The sequence below is a fragment of the Staurois parvus genome, unplaced genomic scaffold, assembly GCF_062004578.1.
Source record: "Staurois parvus isolate SC_StPar_1 unplaced genomic scaffold, SC_StPar_1.0 ptg000203l, whole genome shotgun sequence".
Taxonomy (NCBI): Eukaryota; Metazoa; Chordata; class Amphibia; order Anura; family Ranidae; genus Staurois; species Staurois parvus.
Window position 1 is genome coordinate 3050359 of NW_028317999.1, and position 18436 is coordinate 3068794.

At 41.9% G+C, this 18436-nt stretch overlaps 1 protein-coding gene across 1 annotated transcript in view; it reads left to right on the top strand.

Annotated features, from left to right (window-relative positions):
* The window catches only part of GAREM1 (GRB2 associated regulator of MAPK1 subtype 1), a 199237-nt gene extending 181316 nt beyond the window's left edge, over positions 1–17921 (top strand). Inside the window, exons 5-6 of the mRNA XM_089678355.1 lie at positions 5972–6138; positions 15792–17921. Coding sequence (XP_089534481.1) covers positions 5972–6138; positions 15792–16701 — 1077 coding nt within the window. The 3' untranslated portion in view covers positions 16702–17921. The remainder of the gene's footprint in view (positions 1–5971; positions 6139–15791) is intronic.
* The last annotated feature ends 515 nt before the right edge of the window (positions 17922–18436 follow it).

The window sequence follows — 18436 nt, forward strand, 5'->3', positions numbered from 1 at the left end:
TGTCATGAGAGGGGGGGAGAGGTTGCAGATGCTGGAACATGTAACATGTTCCAAAGGTTATCTTATCCTTCAAAGCAGGGGTCTCCAAACTTTTCAAACAAAGGGCCAGTTTACTGTCCTTCAGATTTTAGGGGGGCCAGACTGTGGGCATTGGGAGTAGAAAAGGTCCCAACATCAGTGGGATAAAACAATGCCCCATTGTTGGTGTCAGTGGGAGGAATAGTGCCCTATTGTTGGTGTCAGTGGGAGGGATAGTGCCCCATTGTTGGTGTCAGTGGGAGGAATAGTGCCCCATCATTGGTGTCATTGGGAGGAATTTTACTCCATTGTTTGTGTCATTGTGCTCTATTGTCGGTGTCACTAGGAGAAATTGTGCCCCATCGTTTGTGTCATTAGGCTCCATTCTTAGTGCTATTGGGAGAAATTGGGCTGCATCGTTGGTGCCAGTGAGAGAAATTGTGCCCCATCATTGGTGTCACTGGGTTCTATACTTGGTGCCATTGGGAGAAAGTGGGCCCCATTGTTGGTGTCATTAGGCTCCCTTCTTGGTGCCATTGGGAGAAATCGTGCCCTATCGTTGGTATCATTGGGCCCCATTCATGGTGCTATTAGGAGGAATTTTACCACATCATTAGTATCATTAGATTTCAAGGTTGATGTCATTGAGAGAAATTATGCTCCTTCGTGTGTGTCTGTGTGTGTTCGTGTTCCATTGTTCAGTATATGTGAACCAGTGTATCAGGGGATGAAATAATGCCCCAAGGGCCAGGTAAAAGCAAGCAAAGGGCCCCTGGGCCGCACTTTGCAGACCACCGCTTTAAAGTAAATTTGCACTGCATTTTATACACCACATTATGCCAGGTATTACCGTTATCTGAAAAGTCTCACCTGTGTCCCTCTCCGATTTAGTTTTACTTTGTTACTGTGGCGCGCCTTACCTCCTGCCATTTCTCTGTCCAATCAGATTGTCTCTGTGGTCAGGAAGCAGACTTTTGTTGGCCAGTGAAATGTCAGGTGGCAGAGCTTTGCTATGATGTAAGGGAAGGTCAAGCTCAAGTATCAGACTGAAACTAAATCAGAGGAACACAAAATCTTTTCGACTTCTAAAGATTGTTGCAGGCATCCTGTAGTGTAGTGCTCCTAGATGGGACATTTACTTTTACCAGTTTAAATGGAGCACAGATTTACTTTAAAGAGAACCAGTTGTGTATGGGCTGTTGTTTATATAAGTACCACTGCTTTTATATTTTTATAGTAGTGTAACTTTACTGCTCAGGAACCTGTTATTTAGCTGTATTCTCTCTCTGAAGGTGACACTTCTCCAAAAGACATCTCTAAGCCTCTCACAGACCTGCTTGTAATTAGTAATATGCACTTTTGCAGGGATGCGGGCGATGCCAAAGCTGGTTTCTGTTATCTTAAGAACACCTTTCTTATGTGTCAATTTTTTGGACATTCCCTTTATTTAGGCACTTTGTATGCAGCACAGAGTCACATTGTATGTAAAGCAGACCTCCTTAGTAAAATTGCCGCAAATACTGTAATTATTATTGTACAGTAAACACATTTAATGGTGAATACTTGCCCAATGTGCCTCTCTATCATTAGTGTCTAGCTTCTTCTTCATGTTTTCTCTGCTGCTTACCAATGATGTTAACGGCAGATCTCGCACATGTGCAGTAGGAGATCTGGCTCTGTTGTTTGTACATTGCTATGGCTGCATAAGTGTCATTACGATCCCCAAACAATGGCAATAAAAAAGTCCTAGATCCCCCCGAGTTAAGAGTTGAGCTCTCTTCCTGAAAGGCACTGTTGATGTAGCTTGCCCAGGGGGCATCTGTGAGGTTGAAGCCACCAATACCTCAAGAAATCATAAAGTGGGAGTGCAATAAAGGTAGGTACAGTCATGGCCAAAAATATTGGCACCCCTGCATTTCTGTCATATAATTCACCATTTCGCATTCTCATGTTTGTTGTGTGTGTTTGTATTTGTATGGCACAAAAACATGGAGAAACAAAAAGCCAAATCTGACACATTCGATGCAGAACTCCAAAAATGGACTGGACAAAATTATTGTCACCCTCAATTTAATATTTGGTAGAACACCCCTTGGAAAAAATAACTTGAAATCAATCGCTTCTTCTAACCATCAATGAGTTTCTTACAACTCTGTACTGGAATTTTGGGCCACTCTTCTTTCGCCAACTGCTGCAAGTCTCTCAGATTAGAAGGGTTCCTTTTCCTGTTTTGAGATCTCTCCGCAGGTGCTCTATGGGATTGAGATCTGGACTCATTGCTGGCCAGTTCAGTACTCTCCAGCGCTTTGTCTGAAACCATTTCTGGGTGCTTTTTGATGTGTGGTTTTGGGTCATTGTCCCGCTGTTAGAACCATGACCTCTGGCGGAGACCCAGCTTTCTGGCACTGGACCCTACATTGCATCCCAGAATTCTTTGGTAGTCTTCAGATTTCATAATGCCATGCACACGGTCAAGACATCTAGTGCCTGAAGCAGCAAAGCAACCCCAAAATATCATTGAACCTCCACCATGTTTGACTGTAGGGACTGTATTCTTTTCTTTAAAGGCCTCATTACGTTTTCTGAAAACAGTAGAATGATGGGCTTTACCACAAAGCAGTCATTTTGTTTCGTCTGTCCACAGCACATTCTCCCAAAAGGATTTTGGCTTCCTTAGGTACGTTTTAGCAAACTGCAATCTGGCTTTTTTATGTTTCTGCATCAGCAGTGGGGTCCTCTTTGGTCTTCTACCATAGCGTCCTTTTTCATTCAGATTGCGATCTATAGTGTGAGCTGACACAGTGCCTGAAGGTCAGCTTGAATTTGTCAGGAAGTTGATCGAAATTTTTTATCCACCATTCGAACAATCCTTTGTTGCAATCTTTCATCAATTTTTCTCTTTCGTCCACGTCCAGGGAGATTAGCTACAGTTCCATTGGCTGTAAACTACTTGACAGTGTTGCACACAGAGGACACAGGAACATTAAGATCCCTGGAGATGGACTTGTAACCTTGAGATTGTCCATGCTTTTCCACAATTTTTGTTCTTAAATCCTCAGACAATTCTTTGCTGCTCTTCCTCTTCTCCGTGCTCCTTGTGGCGCACAGAGACATAACAGAAAAGTTGAGTCAATTTTTCACCATTTTAACTGGTTCCAGGAGCATCACAAACTTGGAATGCAATTATTTCTTACAAGTTTGCGAAGGTGCCAATAATTTTGTCAAGTCCATTTTTGGAGTTTTACGTGGAATGTGTCAGATTTGGCTTTTTTTTTCTCCACTTTTTTGTGTCATACCAATACAAACAAAAGAAATAAACATGAGAATGCCTATACATTTGTAATTGCAACAATTTTCTGGACGAAGTGGTGCATTATCTGACAGAAATGCAGGGGTGCCAATATTTTTGGCCATGATTGCAACTGCTAAAATCTTTACCTTAACAGATCACTGTAATAATAATTTCTTTTGTTTATGTGCTGCCTCTGTACTTCTCCCCAGTCACTGAAAGTATTCACCTGCACAGATGGGTTGAATAGCTGTTTTCCCCACCACAATCAATGGTACCTCCCACTAACTCATATGTGCTGTAGTGACATCTGAGCCAGTGGGAGAAACCAAAATGTGTGGAGGGGGAGTGGTGAAGAGGTGACAATCAACAAGCTGGCTGACTGGAAAGGCAAGTATAGTACCTCGTCTGTCACAGGTATGCTTTAACATACAAAGTGACCCAGTAGAAATTTCAATTATTTGTCACCAGTTCTCTTTCATACGTGGAACATACAGAACAGAGGACAAAAGATATGTTGATATGCATAGAATTTTGTTAAAGTCTAAACTGTCAGCAACAGATAATTCTGAACTAATGTCTTATTGTACAGATAAATCATTCTCATAGCATGCACAATTAGGACACAATTCCCACATGTAAATCGGGTTGACAATTGTACCGTGTGACTCATCTGTAATACAAACAGACCTGCTTGAACAACTCCTTAAAGGACATCTTGGAGGAAAGCCAAGAATGCAATTCTAAGTATTAAATCGATGCTTCATTGAGTTGACCTACTTCAGACTGATCTATAATTGGGATCACACCGTACTAACTGAAAAAAACAGCAAAATTGCAGTGTCAGTATGTTGGTGACCCATTAGGTCACCATCAAAGGAATGGTGCAGTGGTTATAGTCACCAAACAACATGGCATTTCTATGTCTCTTCTATTGACGGTGTTATATAAGTTGCTTATTACAATGCAGTTAAAACCATCACTGATGAGTGATGTGGTAGAACCACTTTCATAGTAAACCACACAGAGAAGTACCCACACAAAACGAAGACTGGAGAGAGAGTGAAAAAAAAAATACTACCAGGTCGATACTCTTGGACGCGAGTGAGTCTCTCCATCTGAGCTTGGAGCATTACGAGGCCTTTTATCACCTCCCACACCTTCCCAACACAGTACACCTCATTCCTAATCTTTTAACCAGGCAGGCTGCTGCCTTCAGGCTCACCTTCCCCAGTTGGTAGACTTGAGTTCATAGACACTGCCCCTTACTACTGATTGATGCACCCTATTTTGGCACTCACCACTACATATAACTACATGTTCTATATGGTTGACCAGTCTCACACAAACTACTGTTTGTAAGCTTTCACTGCATATCTTCTGTTTCCCCATGTATCCTGGAACTGAGATCTTTGATAACCTATAACGAATCTATACTACTGATTATATTACCGGCGGTAATAAAGTTATGGATGTATAGCATGACTTTTCACCTTTATCTTATTCTGAATTGATTGACACAATTCTTTTACTGTAAATGTATTTTATTTTTTTCCTATCTTTGAAATACCTTTAATAAAAATTGATTATACAAAAAAAAAACCTACCATAACTGAAAAGAGAACCACCCTAAATGAAAGGAATCATCTATGAATAACTATGTAATAAACCATATTTTATGATTTTGGTAAATCTAAAGTTCATTGCACAAAGATTGTATAGTGAGATTGTAACTTGTATGTTATCATCAGAGGATGTGGGACTAATTAGCTGGGTCAGGGGCACCACAAATGTGAAGTATTAATAGATACTGGTAATAAAGCTGGCCATACAATATGCAAGCTTCAGTTAGTTCCTGATGAACTGCCTGAAATTCTCTCCATGGGTGGCCTTTCCGTCACCCAACCATGGAACATCTGATTGAAATAATAATGGAGCCAGATGGAACATTGTTGGCCAAACAGTGTCCACATAAAATTAGATGCAGCCGCTGTTCGTGTATTCTGGCAGCCGTTGCTGGCCTCTTGTTCTGAAAATGATAGTTGCATGGCTGTTGTAGTCTATCAAAGGCTTCAAGGACATCCTGACGTCACTTGCTGCATACATGTTTCAGTTCAGTCTCACAGACTGCGGTAACATAATTTATATACACATACATCATTATAGATCTCGCAGTCGCTGGCTTTAGTTAATCATTCACAGGTCCTTTAAGTCTGAAATTCCCGAAACCAAACAGCTAGCGTTTTCTGGAGGAGGTCAACAGTGGCAGCCTCCATCCCTCCTTAAAGGAAACCTTTCTTGGCAGATACGGGGAGGTTGCTACCGCTGGCTTCTCGTTCTGCTAATGCAAATGGTCTGGCTGTCATGCTGATCGTCATGTTTCTGCACTTGGAGTCACTAACTCAAACCAGGTATGCAGGACTTTGCACATTTCTCCCACTTTCCTGATCTGCATCCTTGTTCAAGGTAATGTGATCGCTAGCAATTTGAACAAGGAATTCATGAAAGGCAGCCACCATGTCTTACATTTATGAAACTTACTAAAATGAATGCCACTTTTTCTGTAACATGCTTTCATTGTATAACATTACTTTCAGAGTTAAAAAGTTATTTTTTCCAGTGAATTGCTTCAATCATTTTTTAAATGTGGACTCCCCCTCCTAGGTAAAAGAAGAATGCAGACTTTTGAATGCTCCACCTGTGCCTCCACGCAGTTCCAAACCATCGTCCCCCACCCCATCTGTTCCACCACCAACAGGAAAACTAGCACGGCAGCAAACGCGCTCTCCCAGTCCTACGCTTTCCTACTACTCCTCAGGGCTGCACAGCATGTAAGTACAACCAGTCTCTATAAACACTGTCTGTTTCTTTTCTTTCCCCAAGTTCAGCCAGAAAGCTGAGAACTGCATTATAATGTAAAGCTCAGCAGAAATGAAGCAATCGAGGTGAATTTAAGACGGCCTTTGAAGTCAGGCTTGCATTAAATGTATCATTACCAAAGCAACATGAGAAGGTCAGAAAGCATTATTTATCCAGCAAAAAAGATTTCAAAGACTTTATTAGGTCACCAGAATGGTACGAAAAGCAATAAATGTATAGAAATAATGTTCACTAGAGATTGTAATGAATTACAGTCAGAAAACTGCTCCAGTCTGAAAACCGTTTACTTCGGAGAGGTTCACCCGAGAATGCGCAGCATTGCCTTGCAGGGAAAGAAAAAGCTTTTATTGCTTTATCTCAGACAAATCTGCTTCAGCACTATAGCTTGATTCCTGCAATGAACCCTCTTCTGGTTAGAAGCAGCACTGCAGCAATATAAAACTTCCCCTTAACCCGTTTTATGCATGTGTGTGTTTTTTATTCATTTATATACCGCCAACAATTTCCGCAAGACTTTACACACAGCATTTTACCACCAGTCCCTTGCTTTCAAGGAGCTTAGCATTTAAGGTCCCCATCTCACATGCATACATACTAGGGCCATTTTGGATAGGAGCTGATTAACTTACTAGGATGGCTTTGGAGCGTGGGAGGAAACTGGAGTACCCAGAGGAAACCCACACCAGCACAGGGAGAACCTGCAAACTCCATGTAGATAGTGTCCTGACAGCATTTGAACCAGGGACACTTGCTGCAAGTGCCAAGCACTAAGCCACTGTGCTGTTTTAAATAGATCCTGGCAAGATAGCTGTTACTTTCACAGCTAATCAACCATCTAGCACTGGATAGCGAGTCATTGCAAGGACCCCCTAAAAGGATGGCTCAGGGTTAGTGGTCCTGATGGGTTACCCTTCAAAGTGGAGCTCCAAATTAAAAAAATCTTAAAGCGTAATTCCATTCAAAACCCCACTAAGCCTAAAGCTACTTCCAGTCCCTTTCTAAGCCTATTCTATCTATTGTGTAAAAGGAAAGATGCCTTAACTTGCCTATTCTGAAGTGGCTCCAGTCCAGTCACATGATCGGGTCCCAGCACCATCTTCAGTGTGGAGGAGGAACAGCTGCCCCATAGTAAGCATATGGATGACGTCACCGTTCAAGCTCTGCAGCTGGGGAGATAATGTGATTGGTTAGGAGCAACTTCAGAATAAGAAAGTATTGGCATCTTTCCTTTTACAGGGTAGATAGAATAGAATAGGCCTAAAATGGGAAGTGGGAGCAGGTTTAAGCTTTGTTAGGTTTTGACTGAAATTACGGTTAAATCGCCTAGGTGGAAGTTCAGCCTCCCCTACAGTATTTGTAGCTGCTGACGTTTATTTTTGTCAAACATACTGAAGATCCTCTTTAAAGTAGTACTAAACCATCAGTGTTTTTTAGCTCAAAACATTGAGCACGATAATATAAGCTTTCTCTAATAAACTGCTGGCTTCTCTTAGTGCTGCTTCCCTAAACATCTGGTCTTCACAGGAAAAAGTTAACAGTGGACAGTGCAGTCTTGAGTTAGTTTGTTAGCTTGGAGGAGCTGTGTGTTTCTATTGATGCACACAATGTAGGAAGATACAACTCTAGTCTCTGCATGCGAAAGTGGCTCTATAAGATGCTGCAAGAGAAAAGAGCCACCCTAAAATGAACTCCCTTGGTTTCCTCTCTTACCCCAGCTTACTGATTGAACAGTGAAGGAATAGAAGTACTTTGATGTAGTCACCCTGGTGCTCTCCCAGACTGTAAACGTTCCAAGTGGTAGATTGAAATCCCTGTGTAAAGCCATTGAGCTCATATTGGCCTCTCCCAGTATATTTTCTCTGAATTACTATGTATTTGTAGGTCATGATTGCATTGGCATACATTTACATATATTGTGTGAGGAAAGCAATAAGCAAAAATGTTTGAACTTGCTTTTTTTTTCTAATTCTCTCCCAACCTGGTTGTACAAAACTAACCATGTGTCTCTATGGCTTCAGTTGTTTATAACGTAGAACAGCACAATTGCAGCCTTCATGGTTTGTATCGTTCTAATTAATCCCACATGTCAGAAAATGAGATATTTTAATTACTGCACCTGTAATTAATTAAGAACATCAAATTATGACATGTTGCAGTGTTTATAATCTGGAGTTGAACAAGTTTCTGCAAATCTCTCAGGCCAGGTTAATTCATGCTTTAGATAGGTGAGGCTTTCTTAGTGAGTACTTGCAAATAATTTGGTGACTCAACTACAAGATATTTCCAGATGATATCTGTATTCATGAGCAAAATGATCTAAATAAAGTAGGATTTTCTGAATTGTTTTTGTAGCATATAGCCTAGGATTTAAGAATAATACTTGGAAGACTTTAGTACATCAGTAATACATTATGAATCCATCAGTTAGCATATTCCCGAAGCAATATTAGATTCATTTGTTAGCCTTAATCTGATATTAGAGCGCTCATGCTTGCAATTTCAAGCTAATGCCCCGAGTAAACTAAAGACAATTTTTAGGTATAGTACAGAGGTTTTGAAATAGGTCCATACATTTCCCAGCAATGTTTGCTTTGAATGGAGCTTTTCACATGAGCTCAAATCGTAACTTTTCTGAGGCCCTAATTAGCCCCAAAAAGGGCAAGCCATTTTCTACAGGCGGAGAGCAGGAGCTGAAGCCATCTTTTACTCATTTCATTCACATTTATGCAACAGGAAGTTGGTGTCTTTATGCAGACAGCTGCCATTTTGTTGAAGTCTTAATTGGAACAACCTACAAAATTACCATTACCACCATATAAAGACCTCTAGCTGGGGTTGTTTGAGTGTGGGGACACCATTGTATGATGCAACACCTCAGACAATAAGGGTACTGTAGTATGATGTGGCACTTTGCACAGTGAGGGTACTGTGGTGTGATGCAGCACCTCTGGCAAATAAGGTACTGTAACACAAGGTAGAACCTCTGGTGGTGATAGTACTGAAGTATAATGCAGCACCCTCTGGCAAAGAGTGTACTTTAGTAAGACACAGCACCTGTGGTTGTAAGGGGTTAAGTAGTATTATACAGCACCTCTGGGTTTGAGGGTAATGTAATATGATGCAGCACCTCTGGAGGTAAAGGTTCTCTAGTATGAAGCAGCACTTCTGGCAGTGAGGGTTCTGTAGTATGATGCAGGACCTCTGGCATTACGGTACTGTAGTATGATGCAGCATCTTTAGTGATGAGAGTTGGATAGTATGATGTAGCTCCTCTGGTGGTGTGGGTACAGTACTATGATGCAGAACCTTTGGTCGTGAGGGTTCTGAGTTGTGATGCAGCACCTCTGGTGAAGGTACTGTAGTATGATGTATCACCTCTAGTGGTGAGAAAGTGACTAGTACCATATAGCACCTCTAGTGGTGAGAAAGTGACTAGTACCATATAGCACCTCTAGTGGTGAGAAAGTGACTAGTACCATGTAGCACCTCTAGTGGTGAGAAAGTGACTAGTACCATGTAGCACCTCTAGTGGTGAGAAAGTGACTAGTACCATGTAGCACCTCTAGTGGTGAGGGTGCTGTGGTATGATGCAGCACCTCTGGTGGTGAGAGTTGGGTAGTATGATGTAGCACTCCTGGTGGTGAGGGCACTGTACTATGATGCAGCACCTCTGTCAGTAAGGGTACTGTAGTATTATGCAGCACCTCTGTCAGTCAGGGTACTGTAGTATTATGCAGCACCTTTGGTGGTGAGGGTACGGTAGTATGATGCGGCACCTTTGGTGGTGAGGGTACGGTAGTATGATGTGGCACCTTTGGTGATGAGGGTACGGTAGTATGATGTGGCACCACTGGCAGTAAAAGTACTGTAGTACAATGTAGCACTTCTGCTCAGTGTTGCACCTCTGACAGTGCAGCTACTACAATGTGTTGTGGCCATTCTGGCTGTGTGAGTGATTTAGTATGATGCTGCAGTTGCAGTGCAGGCATGATGCTTTCTCTACTACCTCCTTATCATTGGACCTGACTAGGCTCTTCTTACATCACAGGTCACATGATGAAGGACCATAGGGTAACTTAAAAGAGAAATATAGGCTTTTTTTTCCCCCCAATTATACTTACCTAGGTGGTTGCAGCATCAGTCGTGACCGCTGATCGCTGAGTTCTCACAGCCGCTCTAAGCAGAGAGCTGTGACTGTCAGATCGCTGTCTGCTCTGCCTCCCCCCCCCCCCCCCCCGTGCTTACTGGATCGCTGGGCTGTGGCTGGCTCAGGCACTCAGCGACTCTCTTGAGAGGCTGAGCCAGGTGCCACTCCAGACTCTGGGGGTGGGTCCTGACTTTAAAGTCAGGATTTTTCCCAAGCCTGGACCATCTGAGTGACGTAAGCCCTCTGTCAGCTGAAAACGGTTTACACGTGTGCAAAATGAACTACACTCCTGTGATCCACAGAAGAAGTACAGCCAAAAAAGCTTTGGCTGTAACAGGGGCGGACTGACAACTCATGGGGCCCCCAGGCAATCGGGGATCATAGGGCCCCTATGTCCTCGCCCACACCCAAAAAAGCCAATGAAAGGTACCAGGGGCATCTCATGAGGCCCCCTACTGACCCCGGGCCCTTGGGCAGTGCCCAAGTGCTTGAATGGTCAGTCCGCCCCTGGACTGTAGTTCTCCTTTAATAAGCACAGGACAAGTTCTGATTCTGCACCTAGGCAGAGGAAACTAATGGCTGTCAGGGCTGTATGACTTAGGATGGGTATTAAGTCTTTAGATAGTTCCGACATCATTGTACACTATCCTCTACAATGTACAGGGAGTAAGGTTACTACCAGGTCCCATACTGTCCAAGAAAAGGCCTGATAAATGGTCCTCACTTAGCTTTGTAGCAGGAATAGCCTTGAGAAAATGGCAAATAAATCAAATTCATCTTTAACAGCTGTAATTTAACATTTAAAAGATGCAACCCATGTTTTTAGATCATGGCCCCTTTAATAAAACCACAGGTCCACACACAGTACATTGTTATAAGCACAGCTCATCTCAAACCATATTTTTAGTTAAAGACCAATCCGCTTTATTCATAACTTGTAAAGCTGTTTTAAGTCTTGGTGCATTATTGATCATGGCGTCCTTCATTAAATTAAATATGAAGTGGCCACTAATACATTACCATATAGACAAACGAGTGTGGTCAGCAGATATTAGAATGTTGATATTTCTTCCAGACAAGCTGAGAGCTATGGAGACCAAAAGTGCACCCGTTTTGGCTAGAATAATGATAATATTTTATTTGGTTGGCTTATGGTTTAGTAGATAAACTGCATTTGTATTAGTGCAAGTATATAGAATAAGACAGGACAACTTGTGTGCTTTAAAAATGTATGCCTTTTACAAATTTCCTCACATAACTGTGTAATAAATATGTTATAAATGTATTGCACTTCATAAAGGACACATGCTTGGAAAAAAAAATTCTAAGTAATCTCCTATTAAAGCCAAAACTAACAACTCCACAGTCTCCTAAATTCTAATGCCTTTAGTATTACTCCTCTGTCTAATCATGTCCCCCATTTCTCTTCTATTTTTATAGGACTGTGCTTATTAAGGTTCATTAAGTCTCTCCTGATATATTTTATTCCTCAAACCTTTCACCGTTTTTTTTTTTTTGTTTTGTTTTTTTCGCTCTTTTATGGAGCCATTACTTTTTTTGGAAGTAAGGACTCCAGAATTGGACACAATATTCTAAATGAGGTCTAACTAAAACTCTATATAGGGGTCAGGACCTCCTTCCTTCTCATTGTGATTCCTCTAGTGATGCATCCCAGAATTTTATTTGCTTTCCCCCTCTGTTTTCTAATTTTGCAATCATCTGAAATAAGCTCCCACAAATTCTTTAATTCACTGTACCCCCTATATTATGCTCTATCACTGAATTATTTTTCCCCTATGTGCATTATTTTGCATTTCAAAGCAGTGAACTGCAGTTTCCACTGCTGTGACCAATTTTACAGCAGTGCTAAATCATGTTCCATTTTACAAACACCTCCAGGAATATCACCCCCCCCCCCCCCATTGCACTCCTGTCATTACTTATAATACATGATCTTCCACACAACCATTCTGTCTAAGAAACACTAGTGGCCTAGCAATCCAAGATGTCACACAGATGCAGTTTCTCCATATACTAATAAGTCAAAGGCAATCCATTAGTGATGTGTTGCCGAGTGAACATTTAATGCTCTAGGGAACCTGTTAGTGCTCTTGCATTCAGCCATACATTAGGGTGTTTAGCCGTAAAGAGTAAAGTATGCCTGTTGTTGTGGCACCCAGGAGGCACATTTGCAACTGACACCAAAACTACACAACCTCCTGCGCTTGAGTGTGGTGCTTAAGAACTCAATACTCTGGCCGCTTCCCCAGCTTCCACATATAGCACTGACATGCCTTGCTGCCTCCCTTCAGGACTTGTGGGTACCCTTTCCTGCAACACTACAAAATAACAAATCCTCTGAAGTAGAGGGTTTGCCTTTGAAATGCATAAGCCGCATAGGACGCTGAAGGGTCTTCCCATGCTATCTGTTGAGCAATGTGAATATGGATGCAGTCTCATCTGTTTTTTTTGATACACTCACTTTTCACATGTGTTTGTGAGTACAGTGGAACCTCAACCTACGAGCGTACTAACGTGCGAGTTTTCCGAGATACGAGCAGTCGCTCGGACGATTTTTTTGCTTCGGCACGCGAGCAGAATTTTAAGATACGAGTTCGAGGCGCGCGCAGCTCTAAGTGTATATTTTCAAGGCGCGCGCAGCTCAGAGGGTATGAGTCACAGCATCCCATCTCCGAGCCTTTCTCTCTCTCTCGCTGTCTACACGTGATTGAAATCCCAACTTCTAACTTTGTTGTAACCATGGCACCAAAGAAAGCAAGTGGTAGTGCGAGTACCGAGAAGAGGAGGATGATGTCCCTCGAAATAAAGCTTGAAATCGTCGAGAAGCATGAGCAAGGCATGCGAGTAAAGGAACTGGCCAAGCACTACGACCGTACAATGTCAACGATCTGCACCATCTTAAAACAGAAGGAGTCCCTAAAGAAAATTAAGCCAGCCAAAGGTGTCAAGATTATTTCAAAGCGCCGTACAGATGTGCATGAGAAGATGGAGAATCTGCTGTTGGTGTGGCTGACGGAAAAACAACTTGCCGGAGATACCGTCACCGAGGGAATAATCTGCGAGAAGGCGCGCAGTATTTTTTCAGATTTACAACAGCAAACCCCAGGCACTTCAACGGAGGAGGAATCCTTTAAAGCCAGTCGGGGCTGGTTTGATAATTTTAAGAAAAGGACGGGGATTCACTCCGTTGTTAGGCATGGTGAGGCAGCAAGTGCTGATGTAAAGGCAGCAGAGGAGTTTGTGAAAACTTTCGCAGAATTCGTCGAGGAAGAAGGATACATCCCCCAGCAAATCTTCAACTGTGACGAGACAGGGCTGTTCTGGAAGAAGATGCCGAGGAGAACATACATCACCGAAGAGGAGAAGAGGATGCCAGGACACAAACCTATGAAGGATAGGTTGACCCTCGCCCTGTGTGCCAATGCGAGTGGTGACTGCAAAATAAAGCCGCTACTCGTATACCATTCGGAGAACCCCAGAGCCTTTAAAGCACACAAGATAATAAAGGAGAAACTCCATGTTATGTGGAGGGCAAACCCTAAGGCGTGGGTCACCAGGCAGTTCTTTATCGACTGGGTAAACCTTGTGTTTGGTCCTTCGGTGAAGAAATATTTGAAGAACAACAACCTGCCCCTGCGAGCCCTTCTCGTCCTCGACAATGCTCCTGCACATCCACCAGAGATCGAGGAAGAAATACTTGATGAGTATAATTTTGTGAAGGTTCTCTACCTTCCTCCAAACACCACCCCTATCCTCCAGCCAACAGGTAATATCAAATTTCAAGAAACTCTACACCAAGCACCTGTTTCGCCGTTGCTTTGAGGTGACGGAGAACACAAACCTCACCCTTCGAGAGTTTTGGAAGGAGCATTTTAACATAGCAATAGGCCTCAAAATCATCGATATTGCCTGGCAGGGGGTTACGAAAAGGACCTTGACCTCTGCTTGGAAGAAGCTGTGGCCTGAAAATGTGGCTGAAAGAGATTTTGAAGGGTTTGAGATTGAGGAAGAAGAGGAGCCAGTGGAGGAAGAGATCGTGTCCATTGGCAAGACTATAGGTCTGGAGGTGGATGAAAGAGACATCGAGGAACTCGTTGAGGAGCACTCCGAGGAACTTACGACTGACGAGTTAAAGGAGTTACAAGAGCAACGGCACACAGAAGCATTAACTGAAGCTACTTCGGAGGGAGAGGAGACAGAGCCAGAGATAATCAGTACAAAAGACCTCAAGGATATTTTGGCAATGTGGGAGAGGGTGGCAGGTTTTGTTGAAAAGAACCATCCTGAAAAAATTGCAACGAGTCGTGCGACAGAGCTTTTCAACGACACGTGCCTACGTCGTTTCAGAAACATTCTCAAAGGGAGAATGAAACAGACTTCCTTAGACATGTTTCTTAAGAAAAGGCCTTCAGCTCAAAGTGAGCAAAGTGTGGCAAAAAGGCCAAGAACTAGTGAAAGTGAAGAGAGTGATGAGAATTAAGCGAAAACAAAAATCATCTCCAAGGTAAGTAAATTGTATACAACCTTATTATATCTTCATATTTTCTTACTATTTTGTTTTTATATAATATTAGTTATGTAAAAAGCTTTTTTCCTTATGAAATAACAAGAAAAATGAAAAATATGAGGTGCCATTTTGAGGGTTGGAACGGATTACGGCCGTTTCCATTATTTCTTATGGGGAAAATTGATTTAACGAGCGAGCATTTTGAGTTATGAGCTCGGCCACGGAATGAATTAAACTTGTAAGTTGAGGTTCCACTGTATATCACTTGGTTATATTTGGTAATAAAATAGTTTGACGGTAATGTGCTAAGCTGGTTTACCCTGTGTTGCTTTGTAGTGCCACATTTGCAATGTAATTGTGCCCACTAGCATGCATTAAAGAATATGCTTTGTGTGTGTAACAGCAGGCTCTCGCCCATTCATATACTGTACATGTGTAAATGACGGTTATGGCCTTATAGCCATGCACAGTGTATTCTGTAATGCATGTCAATAGACAGACTCATACTGCAGCTGTGGCTTCCAGGTGCCACAATACCAGGCATATGTTTCTCTGTACAGCCAACGTCCTAATGTACAGCCATTTTCAGGAGCCCTTAATGTTATTTTTGTGTTAATGCACAGCCAGATATATATTTTACTCCGGGCTCTTAAAATTGGGTAAAATCCAAGGTTTTCATTTGATGACGATCAGTAATGCAATTTCATAATTTCACTTCCAATTTTTTGCTAATCTTTAAATGATTGGGTTATCTTCACATTAGCATAAATGGGGAAGAAAATGTTGACTATTGCTCCATAGGAATGGCTTTACAATAAGACAACATGCACAGCCATAAGTGATATATGCAGATAAGTAGAAAAGCCCCCAACAGAATATACATAATAATTTTAGACTTGTATACCTAAACTTTCATTTCTTCTTTCCAGAGGTGTCACAGAGAATGAAGTAGCCACCTCTCCGGACAATGCCCAGGTTTCGTGTTATCCCTGTAACTGGATCAAGAATGAGATAAATGACCTTGAAAGCACCTTGCCTTGTGGGACAACACCATCTGAAACCCTTCCTTCTCGCCTGTCCTGGCCAAACCGTTATTGTGGTGGGGCTGAAGGTATGAACACAAATGACTTGCTCACAGATCAGTGCCGCAGTTATTATAGCTATCCTCGACAAAAGACCCCAGCCACACCAAAGAGAAATTTCCCATCCCCCTTTGATTTTAGTGTGGGAGATTCTTTAACTGGGTGTCCACAAGTGACACCAAATGAATTTACTGACATCTCTGCAGGGTGCCCAAAGTCTGCAAGCTACTCGCTGGAAAGTTCTACTGAGAAATTTCTACCTGATAACAGCACAACACAAAGTATATCCTGTCCAGCATTACCCCCACGAGCATCCAAGTCAAGTGATGTTAACACAGTCCAAGAGCCACTCTCCCTGTCTATGAAAATAGATGGAGCAGAAGAAGAGTCCCAGACTTGCTCGCCAGATGTTACGGAAGAACATTATTTGGCTAAAAAGGGCATGCAGGATATTTTCTCTATTTCTTACCCATTCTCTTCTCCTCTACACATGCAACTAGCACCCAGGTCATGCGGAGATGGCTCTCCTTGGCAGCCGCCCTCTGACCTTTCAGGACTGTCTATTGAAGAGGTATCAAAATCGCTTCGATTTATTGGTTTGTCAGAAGATGTTGTGTCTTTTTTTGTTTCCGAAAAGATTGATGGGAATTTACTGGTCCAGTTAACAGAGGAGATTCTTTCAGAAGACTTCAAATTAAGCAAACTGCAGGTCAAAAAAATATTACAGTTTATTAATGGTTGGAGGCCTAAGATGTAGACAATAAAGTATTACAAATGGTACTGAACAAAGCTATAAAAGAGCTCGACTCTAAGGCCGATATATGTACAATCTGAAATTGTTATTTTGCACTAAAACAATATTATTGGCTGTATATAGTCCTACAAAAGAAGAAAATCTTACTATGCAGTGAAAGGTACGAGTTGTAGTTGTATCACTTAGTACTGTACGTCAATGCAAACATTTATGAAAACACTCACAGTGTGCCTTGCGCATCACTGAACGTTCAGCCGCTGCTACAAACCATTTTGAAATGTTAAAGGGAATTTTTAGTTTATAAGCTTCAGTGTCTACAAATGTAATATATTGGTAGCCAAATCTTACTAATGTAGTTATCTTTTTTGGAAACAAATTAAACCCTTTTAAAAGGTTACGAAAGAGCACTTAATTATATTCAGCTTTCGTAAATATAGAGAAAATAGTTAATGTATTTAGGTTGGAATAAAATCCCAATTTCAGTGCTTTCAACTTGAGAAAGGTTTGTAGTCCTGCACTCTGAAGATCTTGTTTTATTCACTCTTATGGATTTGTGTACTTGATGAACCATGTGGTGATTACAAGTACGGAAGTAAGGGCTTAATCAGTTATTAACCATATGGATACTCCTTACCCCTACACAAATTGTAAGACCTCTGTGTACCGTATTGTATGATTAGACTTGAAACATTTTGCAGAAAATTATTATAATAAATGACACTTTAATATTTTTCCACTGCTTTGAATGGAGACAAAATGACCATGAAAGTTGTTGGTAGTGTTTATGCAATTAAAATGCCTCAAGGTGTGCTGTATAGATGAGGACCTGTTCTCTTATTTGGGCATTGGTCTGACCAATGTTTGTAGAATGGTACTTCCCCCTGCAGTAAGCTACAGATAGTGGCCATCAGTGTGATCTCACTATTATTTACTTACTTGATCCTACCGAAGGATAACCATGTTCTCAAAAGACTTGTTTTTTTTTGTTATTATTATTATTCCAATTCACTTTTGAAGGATTAACCCCCATGTGGTGAATTGCTGTTTTTAAAATGAAGCTTCTTTTAATTCCTATTTTTCTGAATAAAATGCTATGTGTAACTCCCAGAACAAAACCACTGCTTGAGATGTCAAGAGCTCAAAGTGTGGTAAAGCTATAGACGTTCATATACCATGTTTTGTGTATATAAATATGTATAATATATAAACTTATTTTCACTCAATGTGTGTGGTCATATATCTTTGCAGCCAACTTTTTTTATGATGGGAATGTGCCAGTAAAATCATTGTGTAACAGAAAATTCAACTCAGATGGTCTTAAAGGTGGTAAGACTAGTGTGTTAGTTAGTGTGGGCCTTATTTTGAGAACAGCTTTTTAACCACCTTCCGCCCGCCCTATAGTACAATGACGGGCGCAAGGTGGTTCTCTCGTTCTGATAGGACGTCATATGACGTCCTACTATTTTCACTGCGCATGCGCGGCTCAGGGAGTGCGCAGCGCGGCGATCGCCGGTGCGCTGTGTCCCTCGGACACAGCGGGTCACAGAAAGAGCCGAAGATATCGGCTCAGTCATATGATCAGCTGTGTCCGATCACAGCTGATCACATGTAAACACGGAAATGCCAGTTATCGGCGTTTCTCTCCTCTCGAGCTGTCATGCTGACAGCTCGAAAGGAGAGCCGGTAATCGGCTTTCCGCAGAGGGGACATGTACACTGATCATCTGGGCACTGATGAT